This window comes from Manacus vitellinus, unplaced genomic scaffold (assembly GCF_001715985.3).
Source record: "Manacus vitellinus isolate BGI_N305 unplaced genomic scaffold, ASM171598v3 scaffold_16_pilon, whole genome shotgun sequence".
In the NCBI taxonomy this organism is placed as follows: Eukaryota; Metazoa; Chordata; class Aves; order Passeriformes; family Pipridae; genus Manacus; species Manacus vitellinus.
The window spans coordinates 2,309,408-2,329,231 of NW_021939189.1; the positions used below are offsets into that span (position 1 = coordinate 2,309,408).

Below are 19,824 nucleotides of genomic sequence, written 5' to 3' on the forward strand. Positions count from 1 at the left end.
AATTCCTTTTAAAAGCATTACTGAAAGAATCCAGAATGATCTTTTGAACAAGCACTGCAGATGCTGTGTCCCATTTCCCTTGTCATAAAGAGCAGCCATCTTCAAGAGCTTCTGGGAACGTGGGGAAAAGGTCTTGTTTCCAGCTCCCATCTTTTATCTGCAGGCCCCAGTGTGGATCCCAGGAACTGGAAAGGATCTTTTACCACATGTCATTAGCAGAAAGTTTCTCTAGGCATTAGAAATCAAGAAATTGGGCTTGATCCTAAATCAGCTGAACTTCTGCAATCTGAAGTCGGTGACAGAAAGTTTAAATGAGAATCAGCCCCGTAATTATATAAAAAATTGCTTCCTGTGTTGTCTTTTTTGCAGTTCTTTGCAGAAAGCTGCTCTGAAACACGTTGCTGTGGTTCCTTTTGAAATGGGAGAAAAGGGAAGGGAGCCTGCATTTAAATATTCCATCCCCAGCACCGTCGGTGCAGCTTAGACATGAACGTGCTCTTCAAACAGAGCCTGTCCTTGGTTTCATGGGGGTGACCTTCACTTGCATCTTGATTTGGAATGAAATCTGAGATGTGTTGGCCCTCTGGGGCCCGTGCCTGGCCTCAAGGACAGCTTTGCCTTTAGAAAGTTGTCCATATTCATCCTATTTTGGTGAGAAACAAAGAAAGGATTGTTGTCAGATTGACTGGATGAATTTTGGAATAGGAATGAAGAAAGATTTTGTTTGAGACATCAATAGTTTACTCAACTTGCTGCAGGACTAAAAGTTTTCTGGGAGAATCGGTGTAATTTAGTTTTATTAAGTGTTGCATTGCTCAGCAAAGATAACCAGAAGTGTCCTGCAGCCCAGATGGCTTCATCTGTCTACTTTTGATCTTTTAGAAACAACATTTTGGATGCCCCCATCCTCACTCTATCACACAGCACATACTCTGTACCTATGAAAATCAATCAGCAGTGGAGCTGTGTCATTTACTGTCAGAAAATAGAATTTTCTTGGCATGAGATCCACAATTCAGGGCAAGTCAGTAATCAGAGCACCACGGACATGTAGCAGGGCTACCAGATGCAGAAATAAATATTTCACTGGAACAGCAATATGATGGAATTTGTACACAAAGAAATGCTCTCAATGCCCTGAGTGTGGAACCTGTAGCAAAATAAGCAAGTGCTGTGATTTTGAGGTGATTTACAGATACAAATGTTTCAAACAATAAATGGGGTTTTTTTTCTGATTTTCTTTGGCAGTATCCTCTGTGCTCCCTCTATCTCTGCTGAAATCAAACAGCTACTCAGCCAGGGTTGGAACCTGTAAATTGCTGGGCTCTGTGAGTGCTGCAGTCACAGCAAGAAAGCAGAGGTGGCTGTGCCATGAAGGAAGGCATAGGGATGTACCAGAGAAATTCCTGTAGAGAGGCTCACTGGGCTGGAAATGCCTTCCCCCAGCTGAGGAGCTTCCCACAGTCCTGCCCCAGCTCTGCCCTGTCCATCTGTCACTCAGTTCTCACCTTCCTCACCTGCAGGGCAGTGGATGTCCCTCCAGTCTTTTTGAGGTGGAAATGTTTGCTTCTGATTTACCACTTGTAGCCAGTTCCTGACTCTGTCCTTCACCCGTGGCAGCTCAATTCCTACAAATCCCAGGGGAGCTCTGACTCCAGACAAAGATCCCTGGAGTGGAGAACAGGCATTCCCAGCAATGTCTGGAGTGTGGTTTGATAGCACCTGCCCTCACAGGTGGTTTGGTAGCTCAGGCTATGCTTGATCTTCTTCTGGTAGGTCTGGCTGCTGCTCCACGTGTTGGCAGGAAAGCTGAAAGGACCAGGGATCTTCTCCTCTATTCTCAGCCTGTCAAGACTTTCATTCCCCAGGCAACAACAACAAAAAAAATCCCCTTAAGAACAGAATGATTGAGAAGAACTTCCTCTGGTTTTGGCACAGGAGAATGGCTTCTTCCCTCTTCTCTTCTCAAAAAACCTGGAGCTTCCTGCAGGCAAATCCTATTTGACTGCGTTTAGTTTTGGTGGAGTGAGGTCTGCTGGGCCCTGTACAGAGAGAATGAAAGACAGTGCCAAGAGGAGATGTTGATATTTCTGCATTACTTAGAAAAAGATTTTGCTCCCCTTTCTAAAAGTGCCACATAAAGCACAATTTGCAGGCAAATTGTCATTGAGTTTGTTGGTTGGATGAATCAAGTTCCAGTGGAAAATTAACCAGTGAAAATGTGTTTTCTACAAATTGCTGGAAAGAGTTGGTCGATTTACCAAAGTGGAAGGAGTAGACAGAGGACACAGGAGGGGAAAAGCTTTCCTGGGTCATAGATCCTGCTCTGCTGATTCAGGATCTCCCTTAACCTCATTAACAGTTTGAACTGGTGCTAATGATTGTTTTGAACCCGGCAGTGAGGCAATGGGAAATCGTTTACCAGGAAAACTGAAATGCTGAAATTATCCCACAGAATAATATCACATTAGAACATTGATCAGCAGAATTGATCTCAGCATAACCCTTCCCTCTCAGCATGGCAGAACACAATGATTATTTCTAGTTGAAGCAGTGGCAGAAAATGAATAAAATCAGTTCCAGGCCTTAAGAGATCAAGAATTATCAATATTTAGAGGATCCCCAGTGAGTTCTCTGGGAGCTCAGATTCACTTTCTGTGGTGGCAGTGAGGAAGACTGAGCCTTAAAAATTGCTAAGTGATTTGGGAGTGTGACTTCCCTTGGAGTGGTCAGGATTTCACCTGAAGGAGGAATTTCTCTCTTTGCCCCACAGAGCGCAGGTTTTGTGGCTCCTGATCCCTCGGGAGCACTGGGGCTGAGCAGGATCCCTGTGTGGACTGACATCCCTGCCCTTGGGCTGAGGCCTCTCCTTAGTGTGACTTTAGTCATGAGACTGTTGAGATCAGGCCTTAGGCAGAGGCTTTGTCTTTCCTGCAGGATTTGCCTTGTTCTTAAACTCAACTCCCACCTGCCTTTGCACACATTGCTCTTGCCAGAGCTGGGCTGGGACTTTATCTCCAGGCTGAGGGATTAGTGTTGCTTTTCCCAGCCCTGTAACTGTCCACTTTGCAGGGCAGATGCACTTGAGTGCTCAGAGTGCCTTCCCACCGGCCCCTTCTGTGCTCTGCAGTCCTGCAGAGCTCTCATTGCTCTCCCAGCTGAAGGTGCAGCGTGGCTGAGCCCCCTGAGCCAGCCCCCTGAGCCAGCCGTGCTCTCTGAGTTTGCTGTCACACCCTCAGACATCATTAACTGCTCAGCACTGTCTCCCATCCCCTCTCTCCACCAGAGCAGATGAAACCAATGGGGCATCAAAATGCCACAAAGAGTCTGTTAAATGTGTGATTCCCATCGACCTCTCCTCTTGCAGCTCTGACCTTCTCCTCTGTTGCTGTCACTGTCACTGTTGCCGTTCCTGTCTCAGGGATGTGCTGCTCCAGCTCAGCTGTTCCTCAGAACCAGCCTGACTGGGATTCCAAACTGTGCTCCACCAGTCTTGCATTTCTCAGAGCTTGTAGAAAAAGTGACAGTCTCTTCCCTGCCCTGCCCTTCCCCTGGCACAGTTTACTTCCCTGTCCACTCCCTAGGGAAAGGCCCACAGCAATGGATTGGAACATGGACTGGACAAGATTTTCATCAGTGCCAGCTCCTCCAGTGACCACTAAACTGTGGCCATTCCTTCTGGGAGGGCCCTGAGAGTCTGAATCACTGGGATCTGGCTGGAATTATTCCTGGACCTGTAAACTAGCCCATGTCACAAGCCTGGGACACTCAGTTATGGCAGGAATGTGGGAGGCCCTGTGTTCACCTCGTTAGTCATCAGAACCCCAGGTTGCCATTTATCTGCTGATAGAAAGGTAAACTAAACCACCATAGATTTTATGCTTATTAACAAATCTTCACCTCACAGCGGATTGATAGAGGGATTTACTGGTGTTCTGTCATTGATGGCACTGCCATGTGTCAGATTCTGCTCCTGGGAGAAGACAAAAATCCTCAAAATGTGTCTCCACAATTCTTTTACTTCAGACATTCACAAGTCATTTCTGGCTTGGCCTAATCCCTGAGCTCTGCCTGGGTGTCAGGAGTGAGGATAACACACCCTGGGATCAGATCAATACCTCCCTGAGGCCATGGGCAAACACTCCCCATGGCCCAGGTGACAAGAAAGACCATTGATCCTGTTCTGATTGCATTGATGCAGAGTCTCTAATTCCTAATCTGCAAAAAAAGGGATGGAATTGCACCTACAGGAAAAGAAGCTGATCTTGTGACCCATTGCTGTTACCTGATCTGCATCAGTCTCATCTTTCCTTTGCTCACATTGATCTCCTTGGGTTTGTATTTCTTCTCTGGTACTTTCATGGGAAGATGAAAAGAGGGGTTGCCATGCTCTGAAACAATTAATTCCTCAAAGCCTGAGCAGGCTTTGAGATCTCTTCATCCTTGAAAGTTGCTAAACCTTGCATGAAAGTGCTTTCCAAGGTGATAAATTAACGGATGTATCCTGAGTGATGACCACAGAAATAGGCATTAGGCAATGCAAAGAACTATTATCCCACTTCATTGGAAGAGTTATCCAGGAAACCATCAAATCGTCTGCATTCCTGAGGGAAATCAGTGATTTAGAGAGGGAATCTTCCGTTCCACAAATAAGCAATAATCTAAGAGTGAGGAAAACCTACCTGGATGCATTAGCTGTGGTCATCTTTCTTCTGCTCTCACACCTCCCTTCCCTGAGCACAGGCGGAGAGAATCCAGCCAAAAGCTGACTCCAGGCTTCTCTAATGAAGCTGATATTGTAGACTCAGCACAGCCTGGATCCAGGCCAGTACATTAAGATGGAAACACCAGAGAGGCCCTGAGTGAACAGATTCCTAATGGATAAGGAGCAAGAATCTTCTTCATCTGTTTTCATCTGCTTTGACCTCGCTGCGTTATCTGAAACCACCGGCCGTGAGATAACGGCTGCTTCACCTCACAAAATTCTTCTTTCCCCCAAAGTGGCACGAGGGGCTGGGGGAACGTGTTAAAATGGCCCAAATTGTTTCAGGGACACATATTAAACACTGAAGGAAAACATCACTTTTTCCCATTAAATTTCTGCTTTGTTTAGACCAGCAGCTCTCAAGCACAGGGCAAACTGGTGAGATGAGCTGAAATTAAAATACCAGCAAGATGAAAGAAAAAATGCAGGTTTACCTTTGGTTAACAGCAGATAAATGCAACTGGTCAGAGTTTGGGTGAGATCACTGTGTTGTGAAGACAAACTGGCAGACACTGCCTGAGGCAGGGCAGAGAAAAGACAAGTATTTTGGAGCAATGTCCTTGTGCCACATGTGCGGTCACAACAACCAGGTCATTCTGTGCAGTTCCAGGCGAGTGCCTGAATTTCTCATTGTGTCTCACAGTAGCATCCATATCCATTTAGCAATGTTTTCCATTATTATAATGTATCTACACTTCTGTGTGCTTTCCATCACCTCCTGGCTGCACTGCCATCCCTGGGCACAAAGCCCACGGAGCCCAGGAAACTCCAGAGCATCCGGAACGCTCCAGCAGGGCTCTCCTGCAGCTCACACTGCCATGAGGGAGGGCAGCTGTTTTCTGCTCTCTGCTCTGGGTTCCTGTACACTTTGTAGTTGTCCTGGTCTTTGTTTGGAAGATATTTTGCCTGCCTGGCACAGCAGAGTGGGAGGCAGATGGAAGTTGCTGGGTCGGTGGCTCTGAACTCCCCCAGGTCCCCAGGGCCACTGCAGATGTCACCACAGCCACTGCAAGCACAAGTTGTGTTGCTTGTGACTCTGTCTTTTGTGAGATAAACACACAAGTTATATTTTTGGACAAGGTAGCAAAACTTTCCCAAGCTAAATCACTCCATACTTATTCCCCTGGAATGAAACTCTTCCCTAAATGCACTTTGACCTCCAGGAAGGAAGCTGGGAATGTGACTGTGAGGTACCAGAGGTCAGTGTGGTGATGAGCAGGGTATCACAGGGTATAACCCCTGCAACTTCCCAGTTTGGGGCCACACAGAGGAATGCAGCCCCAAGGAAGGCAGAGCAGCTCCGGTTTTGTCTGGGATAAACTCCCTGTGGTGCCCTCAGCTGAAGGAACTCTGCAGTGGAAGTGTTCTCTCAGTCTGGTGCACTGAGCAGTGTTCTCCTCCACAGCATTATGCTGGCTGTGTCACACCTCTGTGGAGAGGAGACCAGGGAAACCATTTCAGATATTGAAATTTGAGTTCTGGACAGCAATTAAAAAATCAGTGCTGGTGTTAGAGAAACCTGTGTGGCCACTTCAGGTGGGAAAAGAGTTTAATCTTCAGGTCTGTTTCCCTGGGGATTGACCTTATATGTTAAAAAAAAGCTGGGTGTGTAATTAAAAAGAAGTGATAAGCATCAAAGGAGTTGTTGCAGAACCCTTTTGTTTCCTTTATTGCATGATAAGGAGCAGTGGCTGTGTAACCTTGAATGTGGGCAAATAACTCATGCTGAACACATTGCCACAGAGATGGAATTTTGGCAGGGCTTTGATCTGGGTCGTTTTATTGCGGGGCTGAATCAAACGACAGGCTGATGTTAAACTCCTGCCAGGAATGCTAATGATGCCCTGATCAATGAGGGGCTGGATCACTCAGGAGGAGGGGTCCAGGGAAAAGGCAGACACGAGGTGTCTGGAATTCCAAAGGTTGGAGAGCTGGGGCTGCTGCACTGGCAGGAATTATGTTCCTTGCGTGGCTCCGAGTTTGCTTTACTCCAGGGGCCTTTGGCTGAGTGTTGGACAGGACGGTGTCAGAAAGTATATACTTAACTTTATTTTTCTTGACCTTTATGTGCAAGTAATTTTTATAGTTCCATTAACTAGTAAGATCATTTGCAAACCCCTGAGCAAAGTGTATTATGAAGAATGCCTTGGGGACCACTGTGTCCTATTATGTTGAATGTTAATAGAATGAAAAATTAATTTAAACTCTAAAGACTAGAGCAAGGCAAGACTTCCCTTTTATAGGAGAAATTCAAAATTTTATTTGCCATGATAAAACTTTAGAGTTGTACCCTAATATGACCTTTATAGGCCTGATTTGAATCAGGCAGTGCAGGAGTCTGATTATTTGCCTCCCTAAATACAATTATTTATGTCAAAGTTTCTCCTTTTAAAAAAGGAGGGGTTCTGTGACCCCCACGTGGGATTAGTCACTGGTGAGCTCACAGCTACTTGTTTAGCCAGTTAATCAACCAGAGATCAGAGAACCCACAGTTCTAATGAGTGTCTTTACCTTATTTAACTCTTTAATTGCTCATTAAACATTGTCATCTTCAGCTATGCAGGACTTCAAAACACCTAAAAACAAAGATGCAGCTCCTTATAATATATTTTTATTATTTTCCATGTCACTGAATGCTCTAGAATGAGGAGTTCCATCTAAGAGTCTTCCTTCCAAGTCTCACTGCACTTTTCCCATGGGACTGGGGCACTTCTGTCCATAGATGAGTGATCAAGTAAACTTTATTAGCCTAATTATTTATTATTCTTCCATATTTATGTTAACATAGTTAAGGTGTGATATGTCCCTGTGGAAATCAATTAAATTTAGGCAAGTAATGAGGAGGAGTTTTGTTATTTGGGAAGACCAAAGAACTAGTTCAGCATCAACCTCCTTGCTGACAAATTTTGCCTTGAGCTCAGAACCAGCCTCGTTAAAAGGATAAAAATGTTGCACATTTTACATGTAAGAATGATTTATTATTGTAAATAATAACCAGCCATTTTCCAATGATTGCAGGGAGGTGTGTATATTTTATTGGAAAATCCTGTTTTTCCAATATCCTGTCTTGAATTCCATGTTACAGCTGTAGACTGGGATGCCTCCCTGTCTTCAGAAAGCTGATCTGGAGTAAAATAAATGCACAAAAGATTAGGACAATTAGTGACTGGAGAATTAGCCATGAATATTTCATGCCCACTGCAATTCTGTCTAAACACAAGATATGAAATGAGAATAAATTGCATTTTTGACACGCAGCAAACGTGGAAAGGAAGTGACTAATTTAGAAGGATCTTGCAGTGGATTTAACGAGACAACATTCCAGTCACTGCTCACTGGATGACCTTGAAAAGACAGGACTGCACTTACAGCTACTGCATCATGTAGTAAAATTATTTACTTTCCTCAAGCTATTTTTTACTATTTGGGGTCTTAATACACTTTCAAGACTGGACTTCATTTTATCTTAGGGACAGTCAGAACTTGAGTGTGATGTAAGAAGCTGCTGTTCTGTAATATAATAAAAAGTGTCAGTTTGGGAAAAACTTTATTATGGAGTAAAACTGCTAAGCAAAGGAATTTCTGGTGTTGGAGTTTTTCCTTACAAAGGGCTGAAGTGACAAATGAATTTATTGCTGTCAAGAGACCTATATTTTATTTTGGTCACTTAGCAATAATTAAATCTTGGGAGTAATTATTCTTTTGTGCATGTGTTTGCTTTGTTTAATATTTTTAAACCAAACATTGCTCTCTAAGGCACAGTTTAGGGTATGTTTAGCATCCACTTAAGATGTTTACAATGCTGTTGTTTCCTTTAACAGCTCTGTGCACCGAGGAGTGTGTGCATGGGAGGTGTGTCTCTCCTGACACGTGTCACTGTGAACCAGGATGGGGAGGCACTGATTGCTCCAGTGGTGAGTAAACATTGCCAAAATGTGATAAAGATACTTGTTGCTGTGAAAAAACAGGCCTTATAAAGCAGTGCTCTTGGAACTTGGATGCATTAAGTCGAAAAATGAATTTTGTCTGTTATTTTGTAATAATTAATATTGTGGGGGGGTTGGAATGAGAGGATCTTTAAGGTCCCTTCCAACCCAAACCATTCTGGGATTCCATGAATATGTGATAATGTCCTTTCCTGGGATAATGACATTGGCCTTTTGTGCTTGCTTTTTACAAAGAAATGTGAAATGCAGTGGAAGATGCTCTTAATGCTTTTGGTTATTGGGAAACCAGTACAGATAATAGAGCTGTATAATGAATTTTTTTCTCTCTTAAATCTTTAATACAACACATTCTTCATGAAATACTCTGTGGAGTGTTGGAGCCCTTTGGAAAGCCCTCTCTCCTCATAGAATCCTTGTCCTGGTAAGCCAGTGGGAGTTTTGCCATTGACTTTCCAGGCAGCCCTGGATTGCCTTGGCATCCATACCTCAGATCCATACTGCAGGAGTTAGGGAAGCACCTTTTGCAGGGGAGTTAATCCACACTTTTCAATTCTTCCAGCTGGTGAAGCTGTGTTTGTTAAACTCTCTTAATTGGCAGCGGTGAGTTCAGGTCTCTGTGGTTGGTTCCTGTGGAATGGAACAGGCAGCACAAACATCTGAGCTCTGATGTAACACAGGCCCGATATCTTATTGACATAAAAGAAATAAGCTTGTTAAATGAAGTCAATTTGTGCAGCAGGCAAGTAAATAAAGGTACACGGAGAGAGATGCTGTGAAATGAAGCTGAATGGATGTTTCATTTTGTGTTTACTTCCTCCCTTTCTCCCAAATTGATTGAGATCTTGAGAAAAAAACATAATTAGCAGGCAAAGAGGTAACAGAAAAGAGATCTATAGAGGGAGGTGTTAGAAGGGAATGGGAGTTAAATGTGACAGAGGAGGAACCTCTGCAGAGGTTGAAGGCAGTGGGGCAGCTCTGGTCAGGTTTTGTCTGCAGCTCTGGGGTGTCCCTCAGGCACAGCAGGAAAGGCAGCAGGGAGGGAGGATTGTTGCCATCCCTGGAAGTGTCCAAGGCCAGGTTGGACAGGACTTGGAGCAACCTGGGCTAGTGGAAGGTGTCCCTGCCCAGGGCAGGGGGGTGGCATTGGGTGGACTTTAAGGTCCCTTCCAACCCAAACCATTCTGGGATTCTGTGATTCTAAGGATGGAACAAGGGCTGTGCTTTGGGGTTTGAAGCAACCTTTTGGGATTACCTGGCACGTAGACAAGGGAAAAATTGGGCAGCATAACTTACTAAATATTCATCTCTAACAATACATTAAAAAAAGAAAAATAGTACCTTAAATGGTGAGATGATTGTAAAGATTCTCAGGAACTCATTTTGTCTTTAACTTACAGAAGTTAAAACTAATGATAATAATAAATACTGTGGCAATATGGACACACACATACAGATGTATACATTTATACACACAGAGTCACAAACTCTCCATTCTGGCTGAAGATGAAAGGAAAGGATGAGATGTCAAGTGATCTCAGACTGGTCCCATGGGCTAAAACTACCCAGTGACTCTTATTAAATTGCCCTAATCTTGCAAGTGGAGATAAAAGAAAAAGAAGGTTTTTGCTATATTGAATATTTAGCTTTTTAAAGTAATTAGGAATATTACAGCAGTGACAATGATGGAGATAGAAACATTATTCATAACTTTTATTTCCGCGCTGGGCACCGATCCAGGGCATTTCATTTATGAGGTTTCAGCGGTGGAAAGGGAAGCGTTGGCCAATTCCTAAATTAAATATGCCCTGCTAACTTCTATAAATGATAGCCCAGGATTAGCTTAAAAACTTAAGCTTTCATTTTATTAATATAATTAGTGTGTTTGCTGGCCTATAGTGCCCATTGTCTCTCCTTCCATTTGTTATACACTGGGCAACACATGTTCCTGGCCCAGGGGCTGATCCCACAAGCACTTCCCAGTTTAATGCTCGGGGGAGTGAATGGCCTCATGGAAGTCAGCTTTTAGTGCACACTAGAACTTTGGGTGACTGGCCTCTTTCTTGTTAGGGGACTTTGTTCAAATCAAAAGGTTTCAATCAGGGGATCTCAGTGGAATGCAGTGCATTGTTACTCCAGGTATTTCCAAGGAAGAAGGGAGAAGTGGGAGCTTTGCCCATCTGAGGTTAACCAGGTTTTTCAGACCCATGATCCGTGTTTTGAGTCCTATCTTACTGTTACCCAGTCAGAATGTGGAAAACATTTTTCACTTCTGCTAGAATAATCTATCACCTACTTGGAATAATCTATGCCTACTTTCTTACTGTTACTGCTTCAGTTTTGTGCAGCTACTCTGAAGGTCACGTGTTTGCGGTGCCAGATGTGGTTTGGGATGTTCCTGCAGGGCTGTGCTCGGGATAAACCAGAGCTGTTGACTGGATGGTGCCACCCCAAACCCGTGGGGCTCTAGAACTTCCCTGTGTGGCCCTCAGTCCCGGGGATTTTGTGCAGTCACAGGCATATTGCTTTTCATGTTGGCTCTTTGAAGCGATTTCACTGGGGAAGGGATCGCCAGCCAAAACACTCCCTTTAAATTTAGAAAATCTCCCAGGAGCTGGAATGGTTTCCTGGATGATCTCTCCTGAAAGCAACGCTGAGAAGTGGAGCCTCCCTGACACTGGGGGTCGTGTGTTGTCATTTATTGGAGAAGATCTAAGGCCACTCTCTCTTGCTGAGATGCTATTTCAACAAGACCATTATAACTTTCTAAAAGTTATTTATAACTCCCTGGATTTGATGGGTGAAATTCAACCATAAGCAGAGCTCCAGCACAAGGTCCAAGTGTCACTTCAGAACCAGAAGTATGTTTTTATTATTTCGGTGTGCCTGTGACAGGAGAGGGTCTGGATCGTGACCCTGAGCCCTGATTTCCCCCGGGGAGGCAAGGCTTTGGTGTTAATGCGGTTTCCCAGCGTTATCATTCTCCCCTGGCTAAAATATTCTCAGTTAAATGTTTGGAATAGCTACAGCTACAGCCTGTAGCCATGCAAACAATTTAATCATCTTGCTCAGCCTTGGTGTCGTGCTTTCCTAGAGCTCAGCCTGTAAGACAACAGTCACCAAACTCGCTTTTCGGTGCAGCTTTCCAGTGGCTGCTCACGGTACATGTTAGAGTTCATCTGTTGTCAAGGTTAAAATAACTTCAGATGAATTGCTAAACAATTACAAAAACCCCAGTGCCATATTCAGCTCTGCATGTCTCTGTACCTGTGTTTTACTGCATGCTGTTGTACATCTGTCCATGCCCACAGGCCTAGCCTTCATTTCATGCTATAAAGCTGCAATATATTAAGGCTTGATTACCATAACAATAAAAAGAGAAGTAATGAGGTATTAACTAAAGAAGCTCTTGAATGAAATGTTTTCAGCGTTTTAATGATGCCAAAAACTGAAAGGAAAAGTCTTTAAAAAAAAAACAACCATACCTTTCCCTTGCCTTTTAACTTGTTTTGTTAAAACCATACCTGTTTTGTCCATGCAGTCTGCACTGTTGTTTTGTTTAAATACAAAGCAAAATTGCAAATGCTCTGTGTGAACTTACCTGCTCACCTGTCCAATTATTTCAAAGCAATTAACTTCAAACAGTTGAAGTTCTGGTAGGAATATAATTGCCTGTTGGTGGTTACCTGGCCTCTTCTGGGCCTTGCTAACAGCCATCTGTATTTGCAGGCCTTTAGGCCCCAATCCAGCAAGGATTTTCTGCTTATCCTTAACTTAATAAATGATTAGAACTTTTCATCTGCTCTAGATTAAGTGTTTAGGACATTGTTGAGTAAATTTTGAAGAAACAGCTAAAAAAGACCTCAATGAAATCTAAATAAGCCTCTCACAGAATTCATCAGACCTGTGAGGAATAAAGTGGTCTTTCTTTCAGGATGTTAATCAGGCAATATATTTGAAGGATATTTTGACTCTCATGAGCGTTTTTCGTTGTGAGGAAGATCACAGAAATCTTTCTGCTTAACAGAAGGTTCACAGAACAAGGGGCAACAGGTAGGAAAAAGAAAGTTCAGAGCAAGAGCCCTGAACTAAAAGGAAGAAGCCTCCAAAAATTGTGTGTACCAGGTTGAGAAATGTCAAAATGAACAAACACAGAGGTTGTAATGCAAAAATGAAGTGGTTTTCGAAGTGTTTGCTTTGCTAATAGTTTTGGGGAGAAAATATAGTACTTGCCCAAAGTGTAATTAAAGAGCTGCTGTCACAATAATGCCAAGCCATCGTTCTTGTTGCTGTGTCACCCAGGGCAGAGGGATGGTGGTGTTGCTGTCTGGAATAGCCTGGATTCATATGGATAACATAGTTTTTCTCTTAAAGGATGTTTTGTACAAACGGGAGCAAGAAGCTATTTCATCTTTATCTCTTTGTCAAAAATAGCCAAGGTCATCCCAACAGGCAGGTGTAACATCCCAGCAGGATCACTGGTGAGGGCCCAGCCCTGGAGCAGCTGGATGCTGCAGCCCTGGAGCAGCTGGATGCTGCAGCCCTGAGCCTCGTGATGAATGAGAGCGGCGGGGCCGGGGCTCAGACTGAAGGGGCTGTTTGACAAGCTGTGCAAAGCAACAGCACAGCTCCCAGGAGGAAATGGAGTGGTTTAAAGGGAGGCTGTGGTGCTTTCCAGGCTTGATTTTTGGCATCCATGTTCTCAAAATGCTTTGAACTATTTTTGGAGAAATGAAGTTCAAAGGAAAGAGTCCTGAGTTTTGAGTACAGGCTCAAACAAAATTCAGCCTAATGTGAGAGACTGATCTGCCAGACTCATTACTTGGTTTTTCATCCTCAGGTTTTTAGGATAGGATTGGCTGGGAAACCACCAGTGTCCACCAAAGAGGGGCAAAGGTACAAGACCTCAGCTGTTCTAAACTGTTAGTGGGCCACAGGGACATCTGTTCATGGTCCTTACCCGGGAATTTGTCTGTGTGTGGGTTTGTATCTCAGTGACTGTGTATCCAAGTGCCAGATGAGGTGACAGAACCAGGTGTGATTTTCCTTTTCCCCCCACAGCCCCCATATTTCATTTGTCATTCCAGCTGTTGAGTGTAGATGCTGTTTCTAAAGATCTGTTTGAAGCTGTTAAACTTCAGTTGCGATCCGGTCTTAATTATTGCTTTGGCTGAAACAGAATTTCATATCCATAGCATGTGGACTTCAAAGTTTTAATACACTTTTCATTTAAGCCAAGCTCAAATTACAGCCTAATTTTGATGTGATTTGCAGACTGGGTGACAAGTGCATCATGCAAAGAGATGCAAATGTGTAAAAACAAGCTCCAGTGAGGCTCATACGAGGATCTCTCCATGGCAATTACAGAGTAGAATTGATTTCTGCCTCTCTCGGCTCTAACAATTTGCTCTTCCTTAAACTTAAAAAAACCCCACCCATCTCCCTTCAATCACTGCTGAGCTGGTGGAATCAGGTAAACAGCTTGTGTTTAATTTTTGCCTCTGCTGGATGTTGGGCCCACGCACCGGGGCCTGGGCCCCAGGTTCCATGTGGGAACAGTCCCTGTGGCAGCAGCTCTTCCCGGGCCCAGCCCACGCAGGACAGGCTGTGACAGGAGTGAAGAGTAAACACAAGCTGCTGTGCAGTGCTGTGGGAGCACAGCAGCATGGCCTGCCTGTATTTTTACACACATAACTTGGCTGCTTTAAACTGGGCTAATCCATAATTTTTCATCCAGTGGGAATGTTGTGTCTCTTGCTGAAGCTCTTAATATCTGCCCAGCCGTTTGTGGCTGCTTCTCCTCACTCTGGGAGGGAGATGGATCCTCTCAGCTTCCAGGAATTAACCACTTTGGAGGTGCTGCAAGCTTGTGGAAAGGTGCAGGAGTCATGTTAGCCAGGACATTTCCCACAGGAACAGGGCTGAGCAAAGGGCAACAGTTCATTCTGGAAAAGGAAAAGCAGTCCCAAGATTTACTTTGGGAAGGACCTGCTCTCTGTACTTCCATGTGATTCACTGATGATGAATATATCAGCTGCCAGTTTTTGTAAGCTTGTACTAAAGCGAGTGAAAAATAGAAATTCAACACCCTTTGTCCTTTCTCTTTTCACCTTCATCTTCCCTGTCAGAGTCTGGGAGAGTTCTTCCCCCCTAAATCTAAATCTGGTTGTGCCTGAAGCCAAGGTAGTCACAGATCATTTCCCCAGCAGTCCCAGAACCCTTTGGGACTTCCTCTTTTGGATGATTTTGAAGAGTCAGTTTTGCTGACCTGACTCCATCTGCTCCAGTCCCTGGAGTTCTGTCTTCCAGCTCGGGCCTTGCTCTCAAGGCTTGATCCAGCCTTGTACTTCATGCATATGAATAGTCCTTTTAAAGTCAATAAGGAACAACCTTATTTAAGTTAGATAAATGCTTAAGCCATCATCTGAATGGGAACTTGAGGGATGAGGTGGAAATCAGGTTGGTGAGGATCAATTTTAGGGACCAGGAGTTACTGAGTATCATCCAGGCTGAGCATGGACCTGGCTTTAGGGCTCACAGCTACAAAACGAGGGGTGAGAGGACAGGTAAGGACCAGGGACCACCTGGGCATGTCACCTCACATTGACCCACTGTACACGAGCTGGAAATTCCGTGTTCCATGGCACCAAACTGTTGGGCAGTTCTGTGTGCTGAGAAAATCTGGAAAATCAGTCTGATTCCTGCTGAAACCAGTGCGGGAAGCTGTGGGCACACTTGTGTATAAAGCCCTACTGGCTGCCTGTCACTAGGGCAGCGTGTCAGGGGCTGATGCTTCAGAAGGGAGTGGGAAAAGGCATTTAGATCTTGGAGCAGAGAGCTGGGTGTGAAGCCTTGGGAGCTGACAGGGTTATCCACGGAGGTTCTGTCCCACAGCAGGAGCAGCGTGTTCCTGAGGTGTGTGACTGAGCCCCCCCTCCCACAGCAGAGCCCTGGAGCATGCCTTTCACACCCAGGAGTGCACTTCAGGGTGTAACTGTTCCCTCATGTGGGGAATGGCTCCACGGTTGACTAAAACTTTTCGCTTTCAGGATAACTTCCAGTATATGAAACCATGGTTACAAGTATTGAATGGGCTAAACACATCCCCATGCAGGTTTGTGTGGTTATGCAAGGGGGAATTTGGCTCCCAGACATCTTTTTTGGCTGCCAAACTGGTGAGAGCAGAGCAGACTTCACAGAAAGGCAGCACATGTGTGGGGAGTTGTTAGTTTTATTAATTTGACTGAGGGTTTTTCTCACTTTAGAGTAATAGCTATAAAAAAAAAGAACCCACTAAAATATCCTTTTTAATGAACTGAATTGTTAATGCTGAATTTCATTGCTGGAGCATCTTACAATAATGTGGCTCTAAATGTGCACTACACAAATGAACAGACTTTAGATCAATTTAAAAGTACCATTGGTATAATTTTATGGCCTGGTCACTAAGAGCTGTCAGAGAAAAGAGCAAAATTTCCTCTCTCAAAGCATAGGCAAAAATCTCAACTGTGGACACCCACTCAAAAATATTTCTGGGATTTTTGCCTGCTAAAAAACAAGGGGAAAAAAGTAGAGTAGTCCTTGGGAAAGCTTCTAAAGCACTTGTCTCTGTGTTAGGCATGGTGAGGTATTTCAGGGAATGCTTGGAGAGGGCAGAGCTCAGCTCACTGTCCAACACTAAGGAATCAGAAAATCCCCTGGGAGCTGTTCCAGGCACTTGAAGCTGGAGAAGCCTCAGGCCTGCTCTGACTTTTTCTGGGTTATGAATAACTGTCCTCAAAGACATGTGCTCTGACTGGGAAAGGCCCTCCCACCCCATCCAGTGCTCTGAGGATTTTTCAGAAGCTGCTGTTCCTCCCAGTTACAACACTATTTTCTGGGCAGTCTTCAAAGATTGAAATCAAAAAGGGAAACCCGAGGTCTCATTCAAAAATTAGGCTTGAAATCTCCCTTTAGGCCTCCAGCAGCTAAAATTTGCTAGACAATGACAGATATTTGTCACCCAGTGTTGGACACAAGCCTTGCTGTGTGTGGACACCCCAGAGCTGAGGCACAGCCAGGAAATCATTCCAGCAGCACCAGGCACAGGGGCCAAGGTTGCAGGGAGGAAGGATGTGGACACACAGCTTTCCCTGGCAGTGTTTCTTTGCTTAGATGTAAATCCCAGCATCTACATACAAAGATGCTCAAACACTGTAGTTCAGAACAGAGCAGCTGGGTGTATTTGAGTGTATTTTAGCTGTGCCTTGGCTGCTGCCCTGACCGGTGCCCATCCCTCGTGCCCCCTTCCCTCCCACCCTGCCACCGCCCTGCTGCTCGACGTGGGTAGTGTCTGTGCCAAAGGAAGTGTTACACGCTGGGATTTGTCCTCAGGCTTCACCCCTATTTTGTGGGAATTCAGCTAAGCCCCCACAGGGTGGGGAGTCCTTATTTCTTCCTGATTGCCGTGGGAGTTGAGTATATTTGTCGTGTGGATTGGCTGGGCCCGTGTCGCAGCTGAAAAGGGACGGCAAACTGTGGTGGGCTGGGAAGAGCTCAGCCATCAATTAATATCCTGCTAGAGATGAGTGAGGAGCTGATGTACAGCTGGCCCTGATGTCTTGGGTGGGTTGCAGTTAAAATACAGCCTGGAGGCAGCTTTACTAACTTTAGAGATGTGATGAGCAGATCTGCAGGGGACTACACAGAAGTGATGCAACATGGCAGTTTAAAATGAGAGGAATGAGAGTTCCTGCATTGCCTGATGGGGATATAGCAGTGGATTGAATCAGTCTGCTATTTATTGGTTTTAAAGGTCTTTTCATGTCAATAAAATACTTGTGTATGCATAAGAGATCTCTTTTAGAGCAAAAACTGGAGATAAATGTACCATTGTACAGGTAACACTCCTTGGGCTTTCTCCTTAGCAGAGCCTTACAGTCACTTGCATTTCTAGTAGCTTCTCCGTGCAAGAGCAGGCCATGATGATCTTAAATCACTCTGTGCAAAATGGGAAAGTTTCAGGGAATATTCTTTGTTTGTCCCAGTGTTTCTGCTGTTGTGAGTATGATAGCAAGGTTCTGAAGTGAAATACTTTTGGAATTTTCTCTGAGAAATTCTGTTCTCCTAAATAATGCTCATGCAAATCCCTCTTAGGCCCCTCAAATGATACCCTGATACTTATTCATAGTCCTGATAAAACACTGAAAGAGTGTTTGCCACGGGAGCAGGTATCTCGTGTCCCCAGTGAACTGGATGTTTGTTGACAGCTTGTCTGCCTCAGTGATGTGGAGAGGAATAATGAGATAGCAGAGGACTTAACAAGTGCATATCTGCCTGTAAATCCGGGGCTGGCAGATCAGAGCCCTCCCTGCACCGCTCCAGGTGAGCGTTTTGTTCTCACTGCTAATCTTGCTTTGGCAGGGAGTGCACAGAGCCCACAGTTCTCCATAAGGAAGAGCATTCAAAATGAGGGAATGTGTCGTGACCAAAGGGATAAATGAGCAGATGGCGAGCCAGCATCATACCTGACACTCCAGAGGAGGTGGTTGTAGCATTCCCACCGACTGCAAGTTGTGAACACAGCCCAAAGCCAGGAAGAGCAGGGGGAAGGTGATGGAGGCATGGAATAAAAAAAGCAGGGCAAAATAAAGATTGAGACATGACAGGGAAGGAATTTTGGGGGAAATGGGAAAATAAGCAAGGCGAGAGAACAGCCAGGAGCAGGTGGGGATAGAAAAGGAGGTCAGTGCAGGGAGCTGGACTTGGGGCAATACATAACTGAATTTGGATGTCTTACACTTGAACACTATGATGCATGTGAGGCACCCAGGATTTCAGCCTCGTGAACAGACAGTTCCTGGCTGATTCTACCAGGTAGAATGTACAGGTTTTGTCAAAATAAGGAAGTGAAGTGGAAGGAGAGAGGATGGAATGGCAGTGGGAGGTGCCACGGGCAGGGCAGGGAGGGTGAACACTGTTCTGGTTTCAGCTGGAATGGAGTTATTTTTCTTCCTGGTAGCTGGTCCAGTGCTGTGGTTTGGATTTAGTATGAGAATAATGCTGATAGCACACTGATGGTTTATAGTCTGTTGATCAGCAGAAAGTCAAGGACTTTCCATTTTCCCTCTGCCGGGGAGGAGCTGCACAAGAAGCTGGGAGGGAGCATGGCCAGGACAGCTGAGTCAAACAGGGTAAAGGGATATTCCAGACCATGGAATGTTGTGCTGAGTGTATAAACTGGGGGCAGCTCGTTGGGAGTTGCCTATCTCTATTATTATTATTATTATTTTCATTATTATTATTACTATTCCTTTTCTTAACCAACATAGTTCACCCTTTTCCAGTTCTTCTCCCCATTCCACCACTGAGCAGAGTGAGTGAGTGGCTGGGTGGTTTTTAGCTGCCATCTGGGGTTAAACCATGACAAAAATTTAAACCAGGTGATAACCTGACAGGAGAAGGATTTAGAGATGAAGTGCTCTGGTTAAAGTGCCATTTGTCTCTTTTTGGTGCCAGCAAAGAAACCTGTTTAAGTGTTTATGGAGGGGTGTAAACATGTGTTCTATAGCAGTCATGGGCACTATGGCTTCAATAAACACTGTGTAATGTTCAAACACGAGGTATTGAAGTGGGATGCTGGAAATTATAGTGCATTCAACTGCCAAAACTGCCTTTCCTGGGCCTGGAAGGATTGTGTGAGCAAAGAAAGTGCCGTTTTCAATAGCTGGGGTTTATTTTGTTCCTGACAAAAAGGTGAGGTGAAATACCAGGAATTTTGCACATTAAGGAAAATTTATACAGTCAAAAGTTCACCTGTATTTCTCTACTGCTGAAAATACTTTACACCTTCAGTCTTGACCCTTCCTTATGGCAGTTGATTGCCTTGAATGTGTATTCTGGAACAAGCACATCCCCCAGTCATTTCCTTACAGCTCAAAAAGACCTGATTCAGTGCAGAGAAACGGCAGGATTTTATTTATTAAACAGGCCTGTGGTAGCCCAGCAGAATATCTGAATGTTTGGGAGTGAAAATGAGAGTTCAGAAGACCTCAATCTTGTCGAAGAAAGCACAGTGAAGGCCATTTGTCAGGGAAGCTGGGAAGAGACCCAAGTGTCACAGACAGGGGTGTCACT

At 44.6% G+C, this 19,824-nt stretch overlaps 1 protein-coding gene across 6 annotated transcripts in view; it reads left to right on the plus strand.

Moving 5' to 3' along the window:
• The window catches only part of MEGF11 (multiple EGF like domains 11), a 194,225-nt gene that overhangs the window by 16,153 nt on the left and 158,248 nt on the right, over nt 1-19,824 (plus strand). For all 6 annotated transcript variants that reach the window (XR_001920257.1, XR_001920258.1, XM_018069598.1 and 3 more), the window contains exon 5: nt 8,587-8,679. Coding sequence is in view for 4 of the 6 variants with exons in the window: in XM_018069598.1 (XP_017925087.1) it covers nt 8,587-8,679 (93 nt within the window). In the remaining 2 variants the exon portion in view is untranslated. The remainder of the gene's footprint in view (nt 1-8,586; nt 8,680-19,824) is intronic.